Source organism: Cherax quadricarinatus, chromosome 71 (genome assembly GCF_038502225.1).
Source record: "Cherax quadricarinatus isolate ZL_2023a chromosome 71, ASM3850222v1, whole genome shotgun sequence".
Lineage (NCBI taxonomy): Eukaryota > Metazoa > Arthropoda > Malacostraca > Decapoda > Parastacidae > Cherax > Cherax quadricarinatus.
The window spans coordinates 9,062,695-9,082,808 of NC_091362.1; the positions used below are offsets into that span (position 1 = coordinate 9,062,695).

The 20,114-nt window shown below is 38.5% G+C and overlaps 1 protein-coding gene across 1 annotated transcript in view; it reads right to left on the minus strand.

Annotated features, from left to right (window-relative positions):
- Nucleotides 1-20,114, minus strand: part of LOC128700275 (uncharacterized) — a 146,532-nt gene that overhangs the window by 61,723 nt on the left and 64,695 nt on the right. The window contains exons 2-4 of the mRNA XM_070100017.1: nucleotides 17,886-18,044; nucleotides 5,983-6,190; nucleotides 4,954-5,153 (exon numbers count right to left, since the gene is read on the minus strand). Of these exons, the coding sequence (XP_069956118.1) occupies nucleotides 4,954-5,153; nucleotides 5,983-6,190; nucleotides 17,886-18,044 (567 nt within the window). The remainder of the gene's footprint in view (nucleotides 1-4,953; nucleotides 5,154-5,982; nucleotides 6,191-17,885; nucleotides 18,045-20,114) is intronic.

Below are 20,114 nucleotides of genomic sequence, written 5' to 3' on the forward strand. Positions count from 1 at the left end.
TATTCCTCAAGTTAGACAAAGATACACCAAAGTTATATTCTACATATTTCAAAAGGGGTTCCTTTTTTAGGGTAACATATCAACTTTATCAGAGGAGTAATCCAATGTGTGATGGAATCCATTATAATTGTACATTAATTCCTGTTTTCCAGACTTTTGAGTATCCGTATTTGTCTTCATTGAGAACATTTTTCCAGTCATTATGTGAGTCAAGGTTTTCAGAGAATACATAGAATTTATAACCATAGAGTCAAGTTCAGTGTCATAATTTTATCGCCATTAGGATGGCAAACAATTCAGTTTGCAATGTAGACACCAAGTTGTTAATTCTTATGTCATGTGGATAGATGTGATCGGAAGGGGGGAGGGTTTGCATTATATGTTCGAGAAAATATTAATTGTTGCATAAAAACAGGTATAAAAATAGATGGAATAGTAACAGAATCTGTTTGGGTAGAGTTTGTTGAAGGTCAAGAAAAACTAATTTTGAGTGTGATATACCGACCTCCAGGCTTGGATCACGATAGAGTGAGACTTCTTTGGGACGAAATCGTTAGGGCTTCTAAACACAATAACGTAGTAATAGTAGGGAATTTTAACTTTAGTCAAATTGACTGGAATTCTTTGACCGTTAATCTGGAGTTCAGTGACTTTATAGAAACAATTCAGGACTGTTTTCTGAAGCAGTGTGTAAGAGAGCCTACCAAGGGTAATAATTTGCTCGACCTAGTCTTGTCAAATAAGGAAGCATTCGTAAATATTCTGGAGATCACTGAAGGGCTTGGCGCAAGTGATCACAAATCCATCACTTTCAGCATTAACTGGGAATACAAGAATAACGATAATACGGTAAAAATCCCTGATTTTCGTTCTGCCGATTTTAGTGGACTTAGGGAACACCTGTCAAATCTCAACTGGCGTTATCTAGCTAATGATTTTATTGACAGTGATTATACTTATGATTACGAAGGGATCTGCGTTTATAATTTTTTTCTTAATAATGTACACCGTGCTCAGAGTACATACATTCCCCAGAGAGAACTTAGGTCTAATAATAACGATCCCAAATGGGTTAACAGGAGGTTAAAGCATCTATTAGGGGAGAACATGGAAATTTATAGGCGCATCAGAAGAGGAGAGGTTAATCTTACTGACCAATATGCTCAGTTTAAAAGAGAAGTAATAAAAGGATTAGGAGGGCTAAACGTGACTATGAAATTAGGGTTGCTAATGAATCAAAGACCAATCCAAAGGGGTTCTTTCAAGTGTATAGGACGAAGGTGAAGGAAAAAGTAGGACCTTTGTAAACTGAGAATGGACAGCTGACGGATAACGAACTGGAAATGAGTTCCTTACTTAATGACTATTTTTTGTCAGTTTTTACACAGGAAGACACAAATGAGATTCCAGAAATTAATTTTTTTTATTTCCTGATGAATTCAAATTAACTAATATTACTGTCATGAGAGATATGGTTATAAAACAGGTAGACAATTTGAAGCAAAATAAGTTCCAGGGACCCGACGAGTTGTTTTCCAGGGTACTTAAGGAATGCAAGATGGAACTTAGTCAGCCATTTACGAGTGTGTTAATGCGTCCATCCTTACTGTGCCAGAGTTGTGGAGGATGGCTAATGTGGTTCCTATATTCAAATCAGGGGATAAGTCCGTTCCTTCAAATTACCGCCTGATAAGCCTGACATCTATAGTGGGCAAGTTATTAGAATCAATTATAGCTGACATTATTAGAAGTCACCTTGAAGAGCATAATTTGATTAATGAATCTCAGCATGGGTTCACAAGAGGTCACTCCTGCCTGACAAAGTTAATGACGTTCTTCAGCAGAGCATTTGAGGCAGTAGACAGTGATAAAGAATATGATATTGTTTATTTAGATTTTAGTAAAGCCTTCGATAGAGTACCTAACAAGAGACTCTTAAGAAAAGTGGCAGCTCATGGTATAGGAGGTAAAGTTCTAGCATGGATGGACAGAGGCATGGCTTACCAATAGAAAGCAGAGTTTCCATTAATGGGGCCAAATCTGAATTGGGATTAGTCACTAGTGGCTTTCCACAAGGGTCAGTTTTGAGCCCTCTCTTGTTAATAATTTACATTAATGACCTTGATGAAGGGATTACGAGTGACATGAGCAAATTTGCTGATGATACAAAGATTCATTCTGAGGAGGATAGCAATGAACTCCAGGAGGATTTGTAAAAATTAATGTCTTGGTCTGAGAAATGGCAGATGAAGTTCAATGTGGATATGTGTAAGGTACTAGTCATTGGTAATGAAAATAATCCTCGAAGCTATAAACTAGGTGAAGTAGAGCTTGATCATACAGAATGTGAAAAAGACTTGGGAGTCAGGGTAAACAGAAATCTAAAGCCAAGACAGCAGTGCCTAAGTGTGTGCAACAGGCTAACAGATTACTTGGAATTATCTCAAGAAGTATAAGTAACAGAAGTTCAAAAGTTATTTTACAGCTCTATACATCACTAGTGAGACCTCATTTAGATTATGCTGATCAGTTTTGGTATCCTTACTACAGGATGGATATAGACTCATTAGAGAACATACAGAGAAGAATGACTAAAATTATTTACTGTGTAAGGAATCTCCCGTGTGAAGATAGACTTAAAGCCTTAAATCTCCACTCTCTGGAGAGACGCAGAATGAGGGGAGATATCATCGCGGTGTATAAGTGGATATAAAGAGATATTAATAAAGTACTGAGGGTGTCGAACCAGGTAAGAACCAGAAATAATGGATTTAAGTTGGGTAAATTTAGATTTAGAAAGGACATAGGTTTTCTAAAAGAGTTGTGGATGCGTGGAACAATCTTCCCAGTAGGGTGATCGAGGCTAGGACCTTGGGTAGCTTTAAGAAGAGATTGGACAAATATATGAGTGGGAGGGGCTAGGTTTGATTTGTGTCAGTGGGTACGGGAGTAAATTCTTGGGTAGTTTAGGGTAGAGGTCATTTTGATAAAGACCTGCCTTGTATGGGCCAGTAGGTCTTCTGCAGTGTTCCTCCATTCTTATGTTCTTATGCCTAATTTAATTTACTATGACTATGTTTTCACAATCTACACACCTCTCGACGTTGAATAATATTTACGGTAACAGTGTCTAGTTAATTTGTAGATTTTAATACAGTACAATGCAAAGTTTAATTATTCTATCAGTATTAAAAAGAATGCCAAACTCTTTAATATAATTGAAGAGCAAAATGCGTGTAAGTGCACAAAGTTCTCAAGCATTTCGGTTCCTTTTAAAGTGATCATTTTTTAGATTATATATTATGTATTTTGTGTATTAAATAACATAGATTAAAAAGAAAAGAAAATGCTCAAAGGGAGTACAGAAGGAAACCTAAAATTTCTTCCTTAAATCTCATTTCTTTAATTCTTCAAGGCCAACAGAGAGGAAATATTCATGACAAAAGAACTTCATGATGCTAGAAAGTGTAGAAGGCGAGTCTTTCTCACGTTAAAGATGAAGTCAAGAGAACCGCAGGAGAATACCGGCTAATCTTTAATAATAATAACCGCAGGAGCACATTAAACTATGTCACATGATGAGCGACGAGTTCACAGTACATTGCCACTCACAGCATGAGGCACAGTGCACAGTACATTGCCACTCACAGCATGAGGAATAGTGCACAATATAGTGCCACTCACAGCATGAGGAATAGTGCACAATATAGTGCCACTCACAGCATGAGGAATAGTGCACAATATAGTGCCACTCAGCATGAAATACAGTGCACAATACATTGCCACTCACAATATGAGGTACAGTGCACAATACATTGCCACTCACAATATGAGGTACAGTGCACAATACATTGCCACTCACAGCATGAGGTACAGTGCACAATACATTGCCACTCACAATATGAGGTACAGTGCACAATACATTGCCACTCACAGCATGAGGTACAGTGCACAATACATTGCCACTCACAATATGAGGTACAGTGCACAATACATTGCCACTCACAGCATGAGGTACAGTGCACAATACATTGCCACTCACAGCATGAGGTACAGTGCACAATACATTGCCACTCACAATATGAGGTACAGTGCACAATACATTGCCACTCACAGCATGAGGTACAGTGCACAATACATTGCCACTCACAGCATGAGGTACAGTGCACAATACATTGCCACTCACAATATGAGGTACAGTGCACAATACATTGCCACTCACAGCATGAGGTACAGTGCACAATACATTGCCACTCACAGCATGAGGTACAGTGCACAATACATTGCCACTCACAATATGAGGTACAGTGCACAATACATTGCCACTCACAGCATGAGGTACAGTGCACAATACATTGTCACTCACAATATGAGGTACAGTGCACAATACATTGCCACTCACAGCATGAGGTACAGTGCACAATACATTGCCACTCACAGCATGAGGTATAGTGCACAATACATTGCCACTCACAGCATGAGGTATAGTGCACAATACATTGCCACTCACAGCATGAGGTATAGTGCACAATACATTGCCACTCACTTAAGGGACAGTGCCGAATAAACTGACACTCACAATATGAGGTACAGTGCATAATAAACTGGTATACTGGTTATCACTAAAAAATTACTTTACATTCGTGATGGACAATAAGAGTGTCTGTTTCATGGGTTACAGAAGTTATCTGGGTAATGGGAGGCAATAGCTATCTGGGTGATGGGTGGTAGTATTTACCTGGATGATAGGTGTCAATCGTTACCTGGGGAATGGGTGGAAGAGTTACCTGGGTGGCGGGTGGCAAGAGTTATCCTGGTGATAGGTGAAGGAGTTACCTTTGTTAAAGAGTTACATGGATGATGGGTGAAAGTTACCTGGGTGATGAGTGGCAAGACTTATTTATCCGGATGATGGGTGACAATAGATACCTGGGTAATGGATGAAAGAGTTACCTGGGTGATGGGTGACGATGGAGTGTAGGTCATGAGGTCCTCCAGGTTGGGTCTTTCAAGACTTGTGTCGCCCAAGACCCACATCTGCTTGAGTGTGTGAGACGGAAGACAAGAGAAGGCTTCCTCTGCCATGGTCACTGAGGCTTCATGAACCACTGCCCAGCGAGCCTGGCTCACCTTCAGTACGTGTACTAGCTCCTCTGTCAACCATACAACACTTACTACATAGAGTATTCACTTCAGCTTGACTCACGAAATCGTAATGGCACGATTGCAAACAAACCATGCCACGGGCGGGGTATGGTTTGTTTGCTATATAACAAGAGGGGAATGTATGAGAGTATAGTTATACCAATGCTCTTACATGAGTGTGGTGCATGTGTGATGAATGTTGCAACAAGAAGGCTGGAGGCAGTGACGATGTTATGTCTGAGGGCAATGTGTGGTGTGAATATAATGCAGAGAATTCGTAGTTTGTAAATTAGGAGATGTGGGATATCTAAAACTATTATCCAGAGGGCTGAGGAGGGGTTGTTGAGGTGGTTTGGACATGTAGAAAGGGTGGAACAAAATAGAATGACATCGCGAGTGTATTAATCTGTATTGGAGCGAAGGCAGAGTAGAGGTCGGCATAGGAAAGGTTGGAGGGAGGGGGTAAAGGAGGTTTTGTGTGAGAGGGGCTTAGATTTCCAGCAAGCATGCGTGAGTGTGTTAGATACGAGCGAATGGAGGCAAGTGGTTTTAGGACTTGACGTTCTGTTCGAGTAAGAGCAGGGCAACATTTATGAAGGGATTCAGGGAAACCAGGAGGCTGGACTTGAGTCCTGAAGATGGGAAGTTCAATGTCTGTACTCTGAAGGAGGGGTGTTAATGTTGCAGTTTTATAACTATAGTGTAAGCGCACCCCTGGCAAGACAGTGATGGAGTGAATGATGGTGAATGTTTTTCTTTTTATGGGCCGCCCTGCCTTGGTGGGAGACGGCCTGTGTGATTAAAATAAATCATAATCATCTCAGGAGAGCCACTTACCGAGGGTGAGGGTGGGGTTGATAGGGACGCAGACAGCGCCGCGGTGCACGATAGACAGAAACACCAAGGGATAGTCCATGTGTGTTGGTGTGAGGAAGAGAACAATGTCACCCATAGCAACACCAGCAGCAGCCAGTCCTGCTGACACTCGCGGCACCAACCCGCACAGTTCACGGTATGTCCGTCGCTTGTAGGTCTCCGCATCAACCTGAAGCGTCAACAAAACATTTTATTCGGAACTTCAAGTAAATAACTGGGCTGTTACCTTAAAACTCGAACTGTTTAAAATACTTAAAAATCTTAAGCATTCAAAATTTATAACTAGAAGCTGTTTAACTTCTAACTTTATCCTCATTTCTTGCTCTAAATAATCTGAGATACTAATGTAATGTACTTGTGAATGAAGTTGGTAAAGAAAAACACTTATTGACAAAGGTATTACAATAAAAAAATCTGTGTATTATCTTGGCTTAACTAGTATTAAATAAAGGTATTATTAAATGCAATTTTGATTGGTCAAACAAAAGATGAAAACAGACTAATAGTTTTCAGGGTTGTAGGTCTCGTTCTCACATCAGTGAAACTGATCTTGATGAAGAACAACAGTTGTTCTACTGTGCAAGAGGATTTGCTAGATCATAACATTTTAAAAATTGTTAATTATAAGTTCGAAGAAGCTTAATTTTTTTTTCAATTTATTACAAATGACAATTTGTCACTTATGCAGCAAAGTAACTTAGTACTTAGAGCAAAATACATCACTAAAGTTTGAAGATAATCACAAGAGGCATTCTGTTTTTTTTTTATATAAAACTGGCAAATTTGTATATAAAAAATTAAAACTCTACTGAACTTTCCTCTCACACATGTATCAGCGTCGCAAATTTGAAGCCTTTCTGAAAAAGGTATTCCCAGGTTATTGCATGGAAAATAATACCATGATATTTTTAAAATATAATTGACAGGGTGGTAATTGTACATTATAATAATATTCAAAATTCCCCTCTATAGAAAATACACTTAACTAGCTTTAAACATTTCGAAGAGGATCACAAGTGGTGTTAGGCTATTGTGGAAGCCAATGTCACAAACTGGTCAATAAAACTGCTAAATTGGCATTTACTCGGGCAAAGACGGTTGAAATCTTCCTCTTAAGTACGATACACCAGCGTTGATGCAGATCAGAAGAGATGAAAATATCTTACAGTCACTGGAGGTATCCATAATCACTGGATATCAATAATCGTTGTCAGGAGAGTCATAACAAGCGAGTCTGACGAAAGTAACACAGAACACAAAGGAAATGTCCCAAATTAAAAAAAGCTTATTACAAAAGTAATAATATCAGCAGTAATTTTCCTTATATTTTCAGTGTGAGTTTCAGTTTTATTCTATTTTAATTTCTCTACGATCTTTTAAAAATATTTTTATTTTAATTTAAGAAACTGGCAACAAAATTCTTAGCAGATCTACCAGACATACACAGCCGAGGGGGTTAATTACAGTGGACAAAATGGAGCAAATCCCAGTAAAAATGCAAACCTTCTTGAAAGTATGATACATGAGCATTGATGGCATGGTCTTTAAGATACACGATGCATGAGCATTGATGGTATGGTCTTTAAGATACACGATACATGAGCATTGATGGCATGGTCTTTAAGATACACGATGCATGAGCATTGATGGCATGGTCTTTAAGATACACGATGCATGAGCATTGATGGTATGGTCTTTAAGATACACGATGCATGAGCATTGATGGTATGGTCTTTAAGATACACGATGCATGAGCATTGATGGTATGGTCTTTAAGATGCACGATACATGAGCATTGATGGCATGGTCTTTAAGATACACGATGCATGAGCATTGATGGTATGGTCTTTAAGATGCACGATACATGAGCATTGATGGCATGGTCTTTAAGATACACGATGCATGAGCATTGATGGCATGGTCTTTAAGATACACGATGCATGAGCATTGATGGCATGGTCTTTAAGATACACGATGCATGAGCATTGATGGTATGGTCTTTAAGATACACGATGCATGAGCATTGATGGTATGGTCTTTAAGATACACGATGCATGAGCATTGATGGTATGGTCTTTAAGATACACGATACATGAGCATTGATGGCATGGTCTTTAAGATACACGATGCATGAGCATTGATGGTATGGTCTTTAAGATACACGATACATGAGCATTGATGGCATGGTCTTTAAGATACACGATGCATGAGCATTGATGGTATGGCCTTTAAGATACACGATGCATGAGCATTGATGGTATGGTCTTTAAGATACACGATGCATGAGCATTGATGGTATGGTCTTTAAGATACACGATGCATGAGCATTGATGGTATGGTCTTTAAGATGCACGATACATGAGCATTGATGGTATGGTCTTTAAGATGCACGATACATGAGCATTGATGGCATGGTCTTTAAGATACACGATGCATGAGCATTGATGGCATGGTCTTTAAGATACACGATGCATGAGCATTGATGGTATGGTCTTTAAGATACACGATGCATGAGCATTGATGGCATGGTCTTTAAGATACACGATGCATGAGCATTGATGGTATGGTCTTTAAGATACACGATGCATGAGCATTGATGGCATGGTCTTTAAGATACACGATGCATGAGCATTGATGGTATGGTCTTTAAGATACACGATGCATGAGCATTGATGGTATGGTCTTTAAGATGCACGATACATGAGCATTGATGGCATGGTCTTTAAGATACACGATGCATGAGCATTGATGGCATGGTCTTTAAGATACACGATGCATGAGCATTGATGGCATGGTCTTTAAGATACACGATGCATGAGCATTGATGGTATGGTCTTTAAGATACACGATGCATGAGCATTGATGGTATGGTCTTTAAGATACACGATGCATGAGCATTGATGGTATGGTCTTTAAGATACACGATACATGAGCATTGATGGCATGGTCTTTAAGATACACGATGCATGAGCATTGATGGTATGGTCTTTAAGATACACGATACATGAGCATTGATGGCATGGTCTTTAAGATACACGATGCATGAGCATTGATGGTATGGTCTTTAAGATACACGATGCATGAGCATTGATGGCATGGTCTTTAAGATACACGATACATGAGCATTGATGGCATGGTCTTTAAGATACACGATGCATGAGCATTGATGGTATGGTCTTTAAGATACACGATGCATGAGCATTGATGGTATGGTCTTTAAGATACACGATACATGAGCATTGATGGCATGGTCTTTAAGATACACGATGCATGAGCATTGATGGTATGGTCTTTAAGATACACGATACATGAGCATTGATGGCATGGTCTTTAAGATACACGATGCATGAGCATTGATGGTATGGTCTTTAAGATACACGATACATGAGCATTGATGGCATGGTCTTTAAGATACACGATGCATGAGCATTGATGGCATGGTCTTTAAGATACACGATGCATGAGCATTGATGGCATGGTCTTTAAGATACACGATGCATGAGCATTGATGGTATGGTCTTTAAGATACACGATACATGAGCATTGATGGTATGGTCTTTAAGATACACGATGCATGAGCATTGATGGTATGGTCTTTAAGATACACGATACATGAGCATTGATGGCATGGTCTTTAAGATACACGATGCATGAGCATTGATGGTATGGTCTTTAAGATACACGATACATGAGCATTGATGGCATGGTCTTTAAGATACACGATGCATGAGCATTGATGGTATGGTCTTTAAGATACACGATACATGAGCATTGATGGCATGGTCTTTAAGATACACGATGCATGAGCATTGATGGTATGGTCTTTAAGATACACGATACATGAGCATTGATGGTATGGTCTTTAAGATACACGATGCATGAGCATTGATGGTATGGTCTTTAAGATACACGATACATGAGCATTGATGGCATGGTCTTTAAGATACACGATGCATGAGCATTGATGGTATGGTCTTTAAGATACACGATACATGAGCATTGATGGAATGGTCTTTAAGATACACGATGCATGAGCATTGATGGTATGGTCTTTAAGATACACGATACATGAGCATTGATGGTATGGTCTTTAAGATACACGATACATGAGCATTGATGGCATGGTCTTTAAGATACACGATGCATGAGCATTGATGGTATGGTCTTTAAGATACACGATACATGAGCATTGATGGCATGGTCTTTAAGATACACGATGCATGAGCATTGATGGTATGGTCTTTAAGATACACGATACATGAGCATTGATTTCATGGTCTTTAAGATACACGATGCATGAGCATTGATGGTATGGTCTTTAAGATACACGATACATGAGCATTGATGGCATGGTCTTTAAGATACACGATGCATGAGCATTGATGGTATGGTCTTTAAGATACACGATACATGAGCATTGATGGCATGGTCTTTAAGATACACGATGCATGAGCATTGATGGTATGGTCTTTAAGATACACGATACATGAGCATTGATGGCATGGTCTTTAAGATACACGATGCATGAGCATTGATGGTATGGTCTTTAAGATACACGATACATGAGCATTGATGGTATGGTCTTTAAGATACACGATACATGAGCATTGATGGCATGGTCTTTAAGATACACGATGCATGAGCATTGATGGTATGGTCTTTAAGATACACGATACATGAGCATTGATGGCATGGTCTTTAAGATACACGATGCATGAGCATTGATGGTATGGTCTTTAAGATACACGATACATGAGCATTGATGGCATGGTCTTTAAGATACACGATGCATGAGCATTGATGGTATGGTCTTTAAGATACATTATACATGAGCATTGAGGACATGATCTTTAAAATACATGAGTAGCCATGATTTCTACAGAGCAGTCTCTGCAGCTGAGTGCCGTATTCATGAGCGCTGTATTCCTGAGCGGTCTCCTCCCGAAAGGCCTTCTACAGAGCGGTCTCCCATGGTACGGTCTCCTTCCACGCCGCGCCCGCGTGCCAGCCCGACCGGGGCCCGCCCGCGCCGACCCGTGCCCGCCCTCGCGCCCGCCCGTGCCTTCTGCAGCGCCTTCTGCAGCGGCGTCCAGATCGTCCCCACCCCCGAATTTTTTTCTGATTTTTTCGATTTTTTTTTTAATTTCTTGTGCTCTCCAATTCCTCGGATCAAGTTTTTCTCGATATCATTAATACAAAGACTCCATCTCCTCGGATCAAGTTTTTGGATTCCCCCCTCTGGGGGTAAGCATTCAAAATGGACTCCCACTTGCATCCCAAATTCTCTGCTCCAATTCCTCGGATCAAATTTTTCTCGATATCAATAATACAAAGATTTTCCCCCCACACCTCCCACCATCCACTTCTACCCCAAGTATTTTTCCTCCACTTCCTTGGATCAAGTTTTTCTCGATATCATTAATACAAAGACTCCATCTCCTTGGATCAAGTTTTTTTGGATTCCCCCCTCTGGGGGTAAGCATTCAAATGAACTCCTTCTATGGGGCATGATACTTTCTCTTACTACAGGTCTAAACAAGTGTGGCGTCATCCCACCTGTGTTTACTCGGCGGTCAGTGAGGTCATGTAATACTCTCACACACACACAGGCTGAATCTTGTCGACTTCCCCCTATGTCAGTGACGTCACATGATGACCTCACACACACAGGCTGAATCTTGTCGACTTCCCCCTATGTCAGTGACGTCACATGATGACCTCACACACACAGGCTGAATCTTGTCGAACAGACAATAACTTAAAAATGCAGGATAACACTAATACACAATATTTTCATTATTTATTTATTATACAACCAATACATTTCTGGTTATACAACAAAAAAAATACAAATTCATTGAAAAAAAGATACAAATCATTGACTAAAATCAACATAGAGTAATTCTTTTTCTCTTGAAGAAATCCTGTGCATTTTGTTCTGGATCTTCTTCGTCGTCACCATCTCACTCCATACACACATTTATCACAATACCAGGTCACTCTGTGTTCCCTTATTAACTTAAAATTAACTTAAATGAAGTAACATTGGATAACACTAATATTTTCCATTTTAAAGAATTACATTTTCTTCATTACATGAATTCTCAGTATTATGCATTTCATATACAACGTAGGGAAAACATTACACATTTTCATTCTTAACCCAAATAATTCCACATTTTTTCGTTAATACCCACAACAATCCACAATTTCTTTACAAAAGATTCACTCTCCTCAAGTCTAGATATTTTTTTCTCGTTTTAACTGTTTCACCAGAAAAAGTCTGGCGAATTTTATCTGACCGATCTCAGATAACATCTCAGGTCACTCCCCACGAAGCAACCCTCTCCCCACCCTCCCAAACCCTCACTCTCCCACCAACATCTCACAATTTTCACTCATAACCCACAATTCACCACAACACTTACAACTTATAACCACTTTTCGATAAATTCACTAGTCACAATTTTACATATTACGAAGTTAATACACACACACACACACACACACACACACACACACACACACACACACACACACACACACACACACACACACACACACACTTTTTCTCAATATCTCTTAAGAAATATTCTCTCATCGACAACCTTTATCATCTCACTACAGAACAACCCCCAGATTACTTCGAACACTCTCATAAATCATTGAATACTCACAAAAATACCTTTGAGCATTTCCAAGCAACACTGAAACACTTCCAAAATATCATTTTGAATACCCCCAAATAAGATTTGACATCTCTAATTTATCTGCACTTACACATTTCATTAACCGAAATTACATCTCATCCACCAAACTCCTCCCTCATTCTCCAGACTTTACAACATTATCACAAAGACTAACTCAAACACTTAAACATGAGACATTTTACCAAATTTAACACAAACACACCCATACACACCACACTTTACTTTGAACAACACCAAAAAACACCATCAATTACCATTGAATACTCCAAAAACATCATTCGAACACCGGCAAATCACCACTGAATACTCCCAGAACTCCTTCATAAATACTCTTGCACATCATTTGAACACCTTCAAAAACACCTCTGAATAGTCTCAAACTCCATTTGAGTACTCCCAAATACACCACTGAATACTACTAAAACACCACTGAATACAGTCAAAACACCACCAAAATCACCATAAACTAAGATCAACATCACAGGCAAAACATCCATTTTCACACAAATCCCCCCTGAAATCACTATAACCAAGACGATTACCAATTTCTATGAGTACACTCACCTCCAACTAAGATATAACATGAGTGCAAAAAAACATGAACACAATCCAAACACACACGAACACTTTCAACAGAATCACCTCTTTTTCAGTATCTCTAGTTCGACAACAACGCCCACAACCCACAACACCCACATCCCACAGCACCCACAACCCACATCACCCACAACTCACAACTTATAACCTATTTTTCGGTATCTCTAGTTCGACAACAACACCCACACTCTACACCCCACAACACCCCACAACCCACATCACACACAACAACAACCCTCTTATAACATCTTTTTTTTTGGTATCTCTAGTTCGGCAACAATACCCACAACTCTCATCACTTACCAATTTTTCCTCTTTCGATTCAAATTTTTCCCCTTCTTTTTACTGAATCTTAAATGTAATGTGCATTCCTCTCTACATTACTAAAATTCTAATAAAATCCTCTCCATACCCATCTCCTTGTATCCACATAAATTGATAATATACCCACAACAACTAATCATCTCACTACCCAACTACTGCGGCATGTTTCTACACCCTCCAATCTTTTCCAATGCATCATAACTTTTCACTTCTATAATTTCTTTTAAAATATTCACACATTACCTTTATTTTCAGTAAAATCCCCCCATATTTCATTAAATTTCTAATACAACCCCTCCCCATACCCCTCTCCATCTCACCCACATTTCTTCACATCCACTCACCCGTCTCCCAACACACCTCTTCAGAACAAACACAAAAATCACATTTCACATCCATAAATGCATCTCATCACCCATCTCAAATCCACTAAAATCACTGTAACTAAGATATTCACAAAATTCTATGACCACCTAACACACACAGACAACTCACTTTACTTTGAACACTACCAAAAACACCATCAATTACCATTGAATACTCCAAAAACAGCATTCGAACACCCCCAAAACACCACTGAATACTGCCCAAACACTACTAAAAATCACCAGAAACTAAGATCAACACTACCAGCTAATACCCATTTTATAGAAATCCCCACAATTTTTTGCTTAAATATAATGCACATTCCTCCCTACACTCACTAAATTTCTAATAAAATCCATCTCCTCAAATCCACATAGTTTAATATTATACTCATAACCCACAATTTTTCTCATTTCAACTATTTCATCAGAAAAAAGTCACCCGCATTTTGACTCGGTAATATTCACAACATGTCACAAATTTTTTTAGAAAACACTCATTTTTATAAATATATCACGAACACATCCAACTAAGATATGATATAAATCACATTTTAGTCACATTCCCTCGATTTCGGTAATATGAACAAAATGTTTGGGATAATATTAGAACATTTCCAAATTACGTTGGAGCACATTCAAAAATATATTGGAACACTTCCAAAATACATTAGAGTACCCCAGAATTACTTTGAACGACTCCATTTTTGGATATTTCCAAATTAGTTTTGGAGACTTTATCTTAAAATCGAACATTGGTGTAACAACATGCTCTAAACATCATAAATCCTCCCCTCTAGGTCTTTTTTTTCTTCCAAGCCCCGTCACATCAGTACCTGTAAATGTTAATATTTTTTTTATTTCATTAACATATAATGGGGAGAATTTTGCATCATCACCTGCAAAAGATATAAACCAACTAAAAGTTACATATTTTTTTTTCACTATCCCAAACATATGTCTCTCAAGTGTTACATCAGTATTCTTCTCGTTAACTTAAATATCTTCCCATTATTATCTTAAAAGCATAATCCTACTGTGTCCCCTTATTAACTTAAATGAACTAAAAGCGTGTTGTTAACTTAAATGATGTAAGCATTATGGTAGACATGATTCTTGGTGTTCTGGTAGAGAGAGAAGGCCGAAATGGTAAGTAACACATTTCACGAAGAGGTAAATATGAGTTATATATATTAGTTCAAATATATTTCTCTCTTCAAGTTATAATTACTTACTCATAATAATAATTTAAATAAATTAAACCACTGATACAAGGTAAATAATTTTGCTTACCTCATGAGGGATACCAAGCACTTCCTTCAATTCTAGAAGATAATAACTTCGAATCATCTTCTAATTCTTGACCTTGGTTAATGTTTTTCATTTCTTCTCTGACAACCATTGTTGTACGAATACCTTCTTCCTTAAATTTCATTATCATATCTTCGAGTATGGGTTTATAATGTGTATTCCAGATATAATCATTTGAAGTTTCATACCTCCCAATACCTTTCAGAAAGATAACCTCTCTTATATTTTTATTGTCTTTCACACTTTTTATGACCCTCTCAATGGCTTCCTTGAAATATCTTACTCTGTCTGCGATAGTATCTCTCTTTAAACCATACACCAAATGGGAATCTCTTGATTTTTCAGTTAAATTTTGAGAAATGGTATTTTCCTCCAATGGTCCAGCAATACCAAATTGGCATATTATGGCTGCTAAATAAGGAAGATTCAATTTTCTTTGTTCCGGTGAAGGTTCAAACTCGATAACAGTTCCAGGAGTATTACGATCTTCAACTCTGCATCTTCTCAGATTAAATAATGGTTCTCTACTCCGATACACATCAGCATAAGGATATTTCTTACCCAAATAATAACTTGCACCATATCCTTTTATAGCAACACAATTCACATGAAAAATAATGCAGACGTCACGACAATATTTTTCATCGTACAATTTTCCTTCTTCAATTTTAAAATATTTTTCCATCCTATTGTCTGTCTCCATTTTCTTGAGATGGTTAGTAGCACCCTGGTGGAAGAGGTGCTAATGAATAAAAAAGGCACAATACCGTGACTGGAACGATACACAAATAACCCGCACATAAAAGAGAGAAGCTTACGACGACGACGACAGTGTGACTTTGTCAATGGTCCAAGTCGGACCGAAACGTCGTCATAAGCTTCTCTCTTTTATGTGCGAGTTATTTGTGTAGGTGCTAATGTATGAACAACAATGATCAGAGTTATTTATACTCATCACTATTCCTGCCAGACGTATGATCTCTATTCAGTTGCCTAATAATGTTTTAGAGTGATGGCGAATAAAACAAAAAAAAGTATTATGGAGATATTTTATTTGTCATATTTTACAAAAATGACAACAATATTTCTACGACGTTTTTTTTAATTCCTTTGCAAAATCAATTCCTTCTGGAAACACAACTTTTTCCATTATAATCCCATTGGGATTATAATCTCATGACCTTTCTTTGTATCTAAATATTTGCATGTATTGTAGTAGGTCTTATCAACTTTTCAGTTCATATAATACTTATGTGGAGGTCCCATCGCATACTGTGTGAACATATTGGCAATCATGGGGTTATTTTTTCCATTATTTACAAATTTTATGCTCCCAAATTTGTCAAGAGTGACTTCACTAGCTAGATTTGCTTTATGACATCCAGGTGATCTAAATAAATATGGATTGCTAAGTGGTAAAACCTGTTTTAAAGCATCAGCACAACAATTTGCTTGTTGTACTAAAAGAATTTTATCACTGCCACTAAAATCTTTTGTAATATTACCTTTCATTAACGAAAAATATTTTTCCTCATCTTTTGTTGCTTCTTTACCTGAAATTTTGATAAAATATAGTATTATATCCCAAAAATTAAGTTTGTTACTCAACAAATGAAAAAAAATATTTCTCATTAGAATTTCTAAAAATTACATTGTGGGTGAATTTACTCAATAATATCTCATTAAAAACTCACGTTCAAAATTCACGTTGACTACATTGACTGCGTTGACCAGTCAATGCAGGAGTTTACACTATACCCTGTGGAGGCTGTGACAAGATTTACGTAGGTGAAACAGCAAGAAACCTCGACACTCGCCTCAATGAACACATTTACGCATGTAGGAACGATAACTTGAACAACGCCTGTGTACAACACCGAAATTCCACCAATCATCTCATGAAATTCAGAGACGCCCAATTAGTGATTAAAGAAACTAATTTCCGCAGACGCAAGTGCCTCAAATCAGCACTGATAGCTGTTTCGAATACAATTAAACAAAACAACGGCAGCTTCACCATCTCTGAAGTCTTAGCAAGAATCCTCCTGAAAACAGTAAACCCTGCCATCACATAGTCTCTCCTGTTATACTACACAAAGCACATTACAGAGAGTGAACACTGAATCAGGCTGCCTCTTTCCAGTCTATATTTGTCCAACCTATTTTTATGTTACCCAAGTAATAGCTTTTATATCCTTTTGCTCATATACGAATTAATTGCTCTACCATATTGTAATACTACTACTACTTTTGTCACCTCTACTACTACTACTACCACTAATGAACATCTAAATGGTACCTCACTAGTATTGCACCTCACTCTGAGCCTTTATGTACCCTGTGTCCATGTATTGTTTGTAATGGCTTGATAAAGCTCCTGGAGAGCGAAACGTTGCCACAATAAAATGTCACATTAGTTGCACTTGTGTCCTTTTACTTTACATATTGTCGGTAATTCTACCAATTTTATTACAAGAGAATACCTGTAAAAAGACATGCAAATGGAAAACCACAAGAACAAAACACAGTGAAAGCTTTAATCTTTAGACTGACTCACCACAGCCACAGCATCGCCGTATTTCTCCATTATCTCCAACATGAAGATGGCATAATTTTTATGTGGTATGGGAAGGAGAGGCTTCGGTCCTTCCCACTGCAGTACTCGAGGCTTTGTCCGGCCTCTACCGCCGCGCAAATGTTGCTGCTGCTGCTTCATCTGTAGAAGTGTACGGAAAAGCGATCAAAGCAACTTCTACAAACACAGCTACTTTTGTGACCCACTTGTTCTTACAGGTGTTCTTACACACTGTCTTGCCGTGCCTCCGCCGAAGAGCAGGCACCACTGAATGAATCATCTTATGAAAAAGACTCGTGTTAGGGGTTTTTGCCTGACGAACAACCTATCAACAACTAGGAGCTGTTTAATGACTGCACATATTCACTCACAAAGACACAAGGTCGTGGTGATAATTTGTTTGCCAAGATATTTAATGAAAAATTATCATAATGTAGGTCTTATGATTACGCACTCAGTAAACTTGATGTGTTTGGACACTGCACAACATGAGAAAAATATCACTTGCATCTCATAAGCCCAGACCCACATACCTCATTGCATAAATAAATGACATAGTACTAAATGTGTCATACACAGAGGTGAGGATGAACCAGCAAGACTGGGCCTTGTATTCACCTTGAGTACCTCGGACATCACATATGAAAGGCCCCATGAAGCTAGTGAGCATGTGGTTCTGAGCACTGAATATATAGTAGAGTTACAAGTGGAGAGGGTAACAGGTGTAGGATGCAAAAAGCCAAACTACAAAAAGAGGGGACTACACAGGCATGAGAAACTTCCCACAAGAGGTTTAGTGGGAAAGAGAATTGGTAGGAAAATCAATTAACGAAATGAAGGACTACGTGACAACAAAATGCAAGGAGGCATAGGAGAGGTTTGTTCCCAAGGGCAACAGAAATAATGGGAAGACCAGAACTAACCCTTGGTTCACCAAAAGGTGTGGGGAGGTAAAAACTATGTGTGCTAGAGAATGGAAAAAGTACAGAACACAAAGGACCCAGGAAAATAGAGAGATTATCGAAAAGCCAGAAACGAGTATGCACAGATAAGGAGGGGGTCCAGCGACAGTACGAAAACAACATATCATCGAAAGTCAAGTCTGACTCAGAGCTGTTGTATAGCCACATCAGGAAAAAAACAACAGTTCAGGACCAGGTAATCAGGTTGAAGAAGGAAGGTGGGAAGCTCACAACAAATGACCAAGATTTATGTGAGGAGCTGCTGGAAGACGGCAAATGTAGTCCCAGTTTTAAAGAATGGAGACAGGTACAAGACATTAAACTTCAGACCAGTGTCACTAACGTGTACAGTATGCAAAATCTTAGAGAAGATTATCAGGAGGAGAGTGGTGGAGCACTTAGAAAGGAACAAGCTTACAAAAGAAAACCAATATGGTTTCAGGGAAGGGAAATCCTGTCACAAAAATACTGGAGTTTTATGACAAAGTAATGGAGTATGACATGAGAGAGAGGGATGGGTAGATTGCACTTTCTTGGGCTGCAGGAAGGCCTTTGACACAGTTCCTCAAAAGAGATTAATTAGTGCAAAAGCTACAGGATCATGCATGCATAACATGAAAGGCACTGCGAGTCATGGCATGTGACGACGTGTCAAAGTGGGCACCTATGACGAGCAGTTTTCCACAGAGGTCTGTCCTAGGTACAGGCCCATATTGGAGTATGCAGCAGTTTGGAACTCACACCTGGTCAAGCACATTATGAAATTAGAGAAAGGGCAAAGGTTTGCAACAAAACTAGTCCCAGAGCTAAGGGGCATATCCTACGAAGAGAGGTTAAGAGAAAGCGACCTGACGACACTGAAGAACTGAAGAGATAGAGGGGGATATGATAACATATAAAATACTGAGAGGAATGATGGTGAAAGTTTTTCTTTTTCGGGCCACCCTGCCTTGGTGGGAATCGGCCGGTGTGATAATAAAAAAAAATTTAAAAACAATACAGTTTAACATCAAATAAAAAATAAGGAAACAGTATGGATCTCAATCAAATTAACTGACACAAACGGATTGCACCTATATGCTCGCAAGATAGTGCGGCAAAAAATACAACAATAACCTACGGCAAGAACATAGCTACAAAAAAATATGGTCATAGGGTCGTGAACTGACATATATACACATTCTTGATTCAATACATTACATATATATAAAATTTTACATATAACATGACATCTGACAAAGGCTCAATA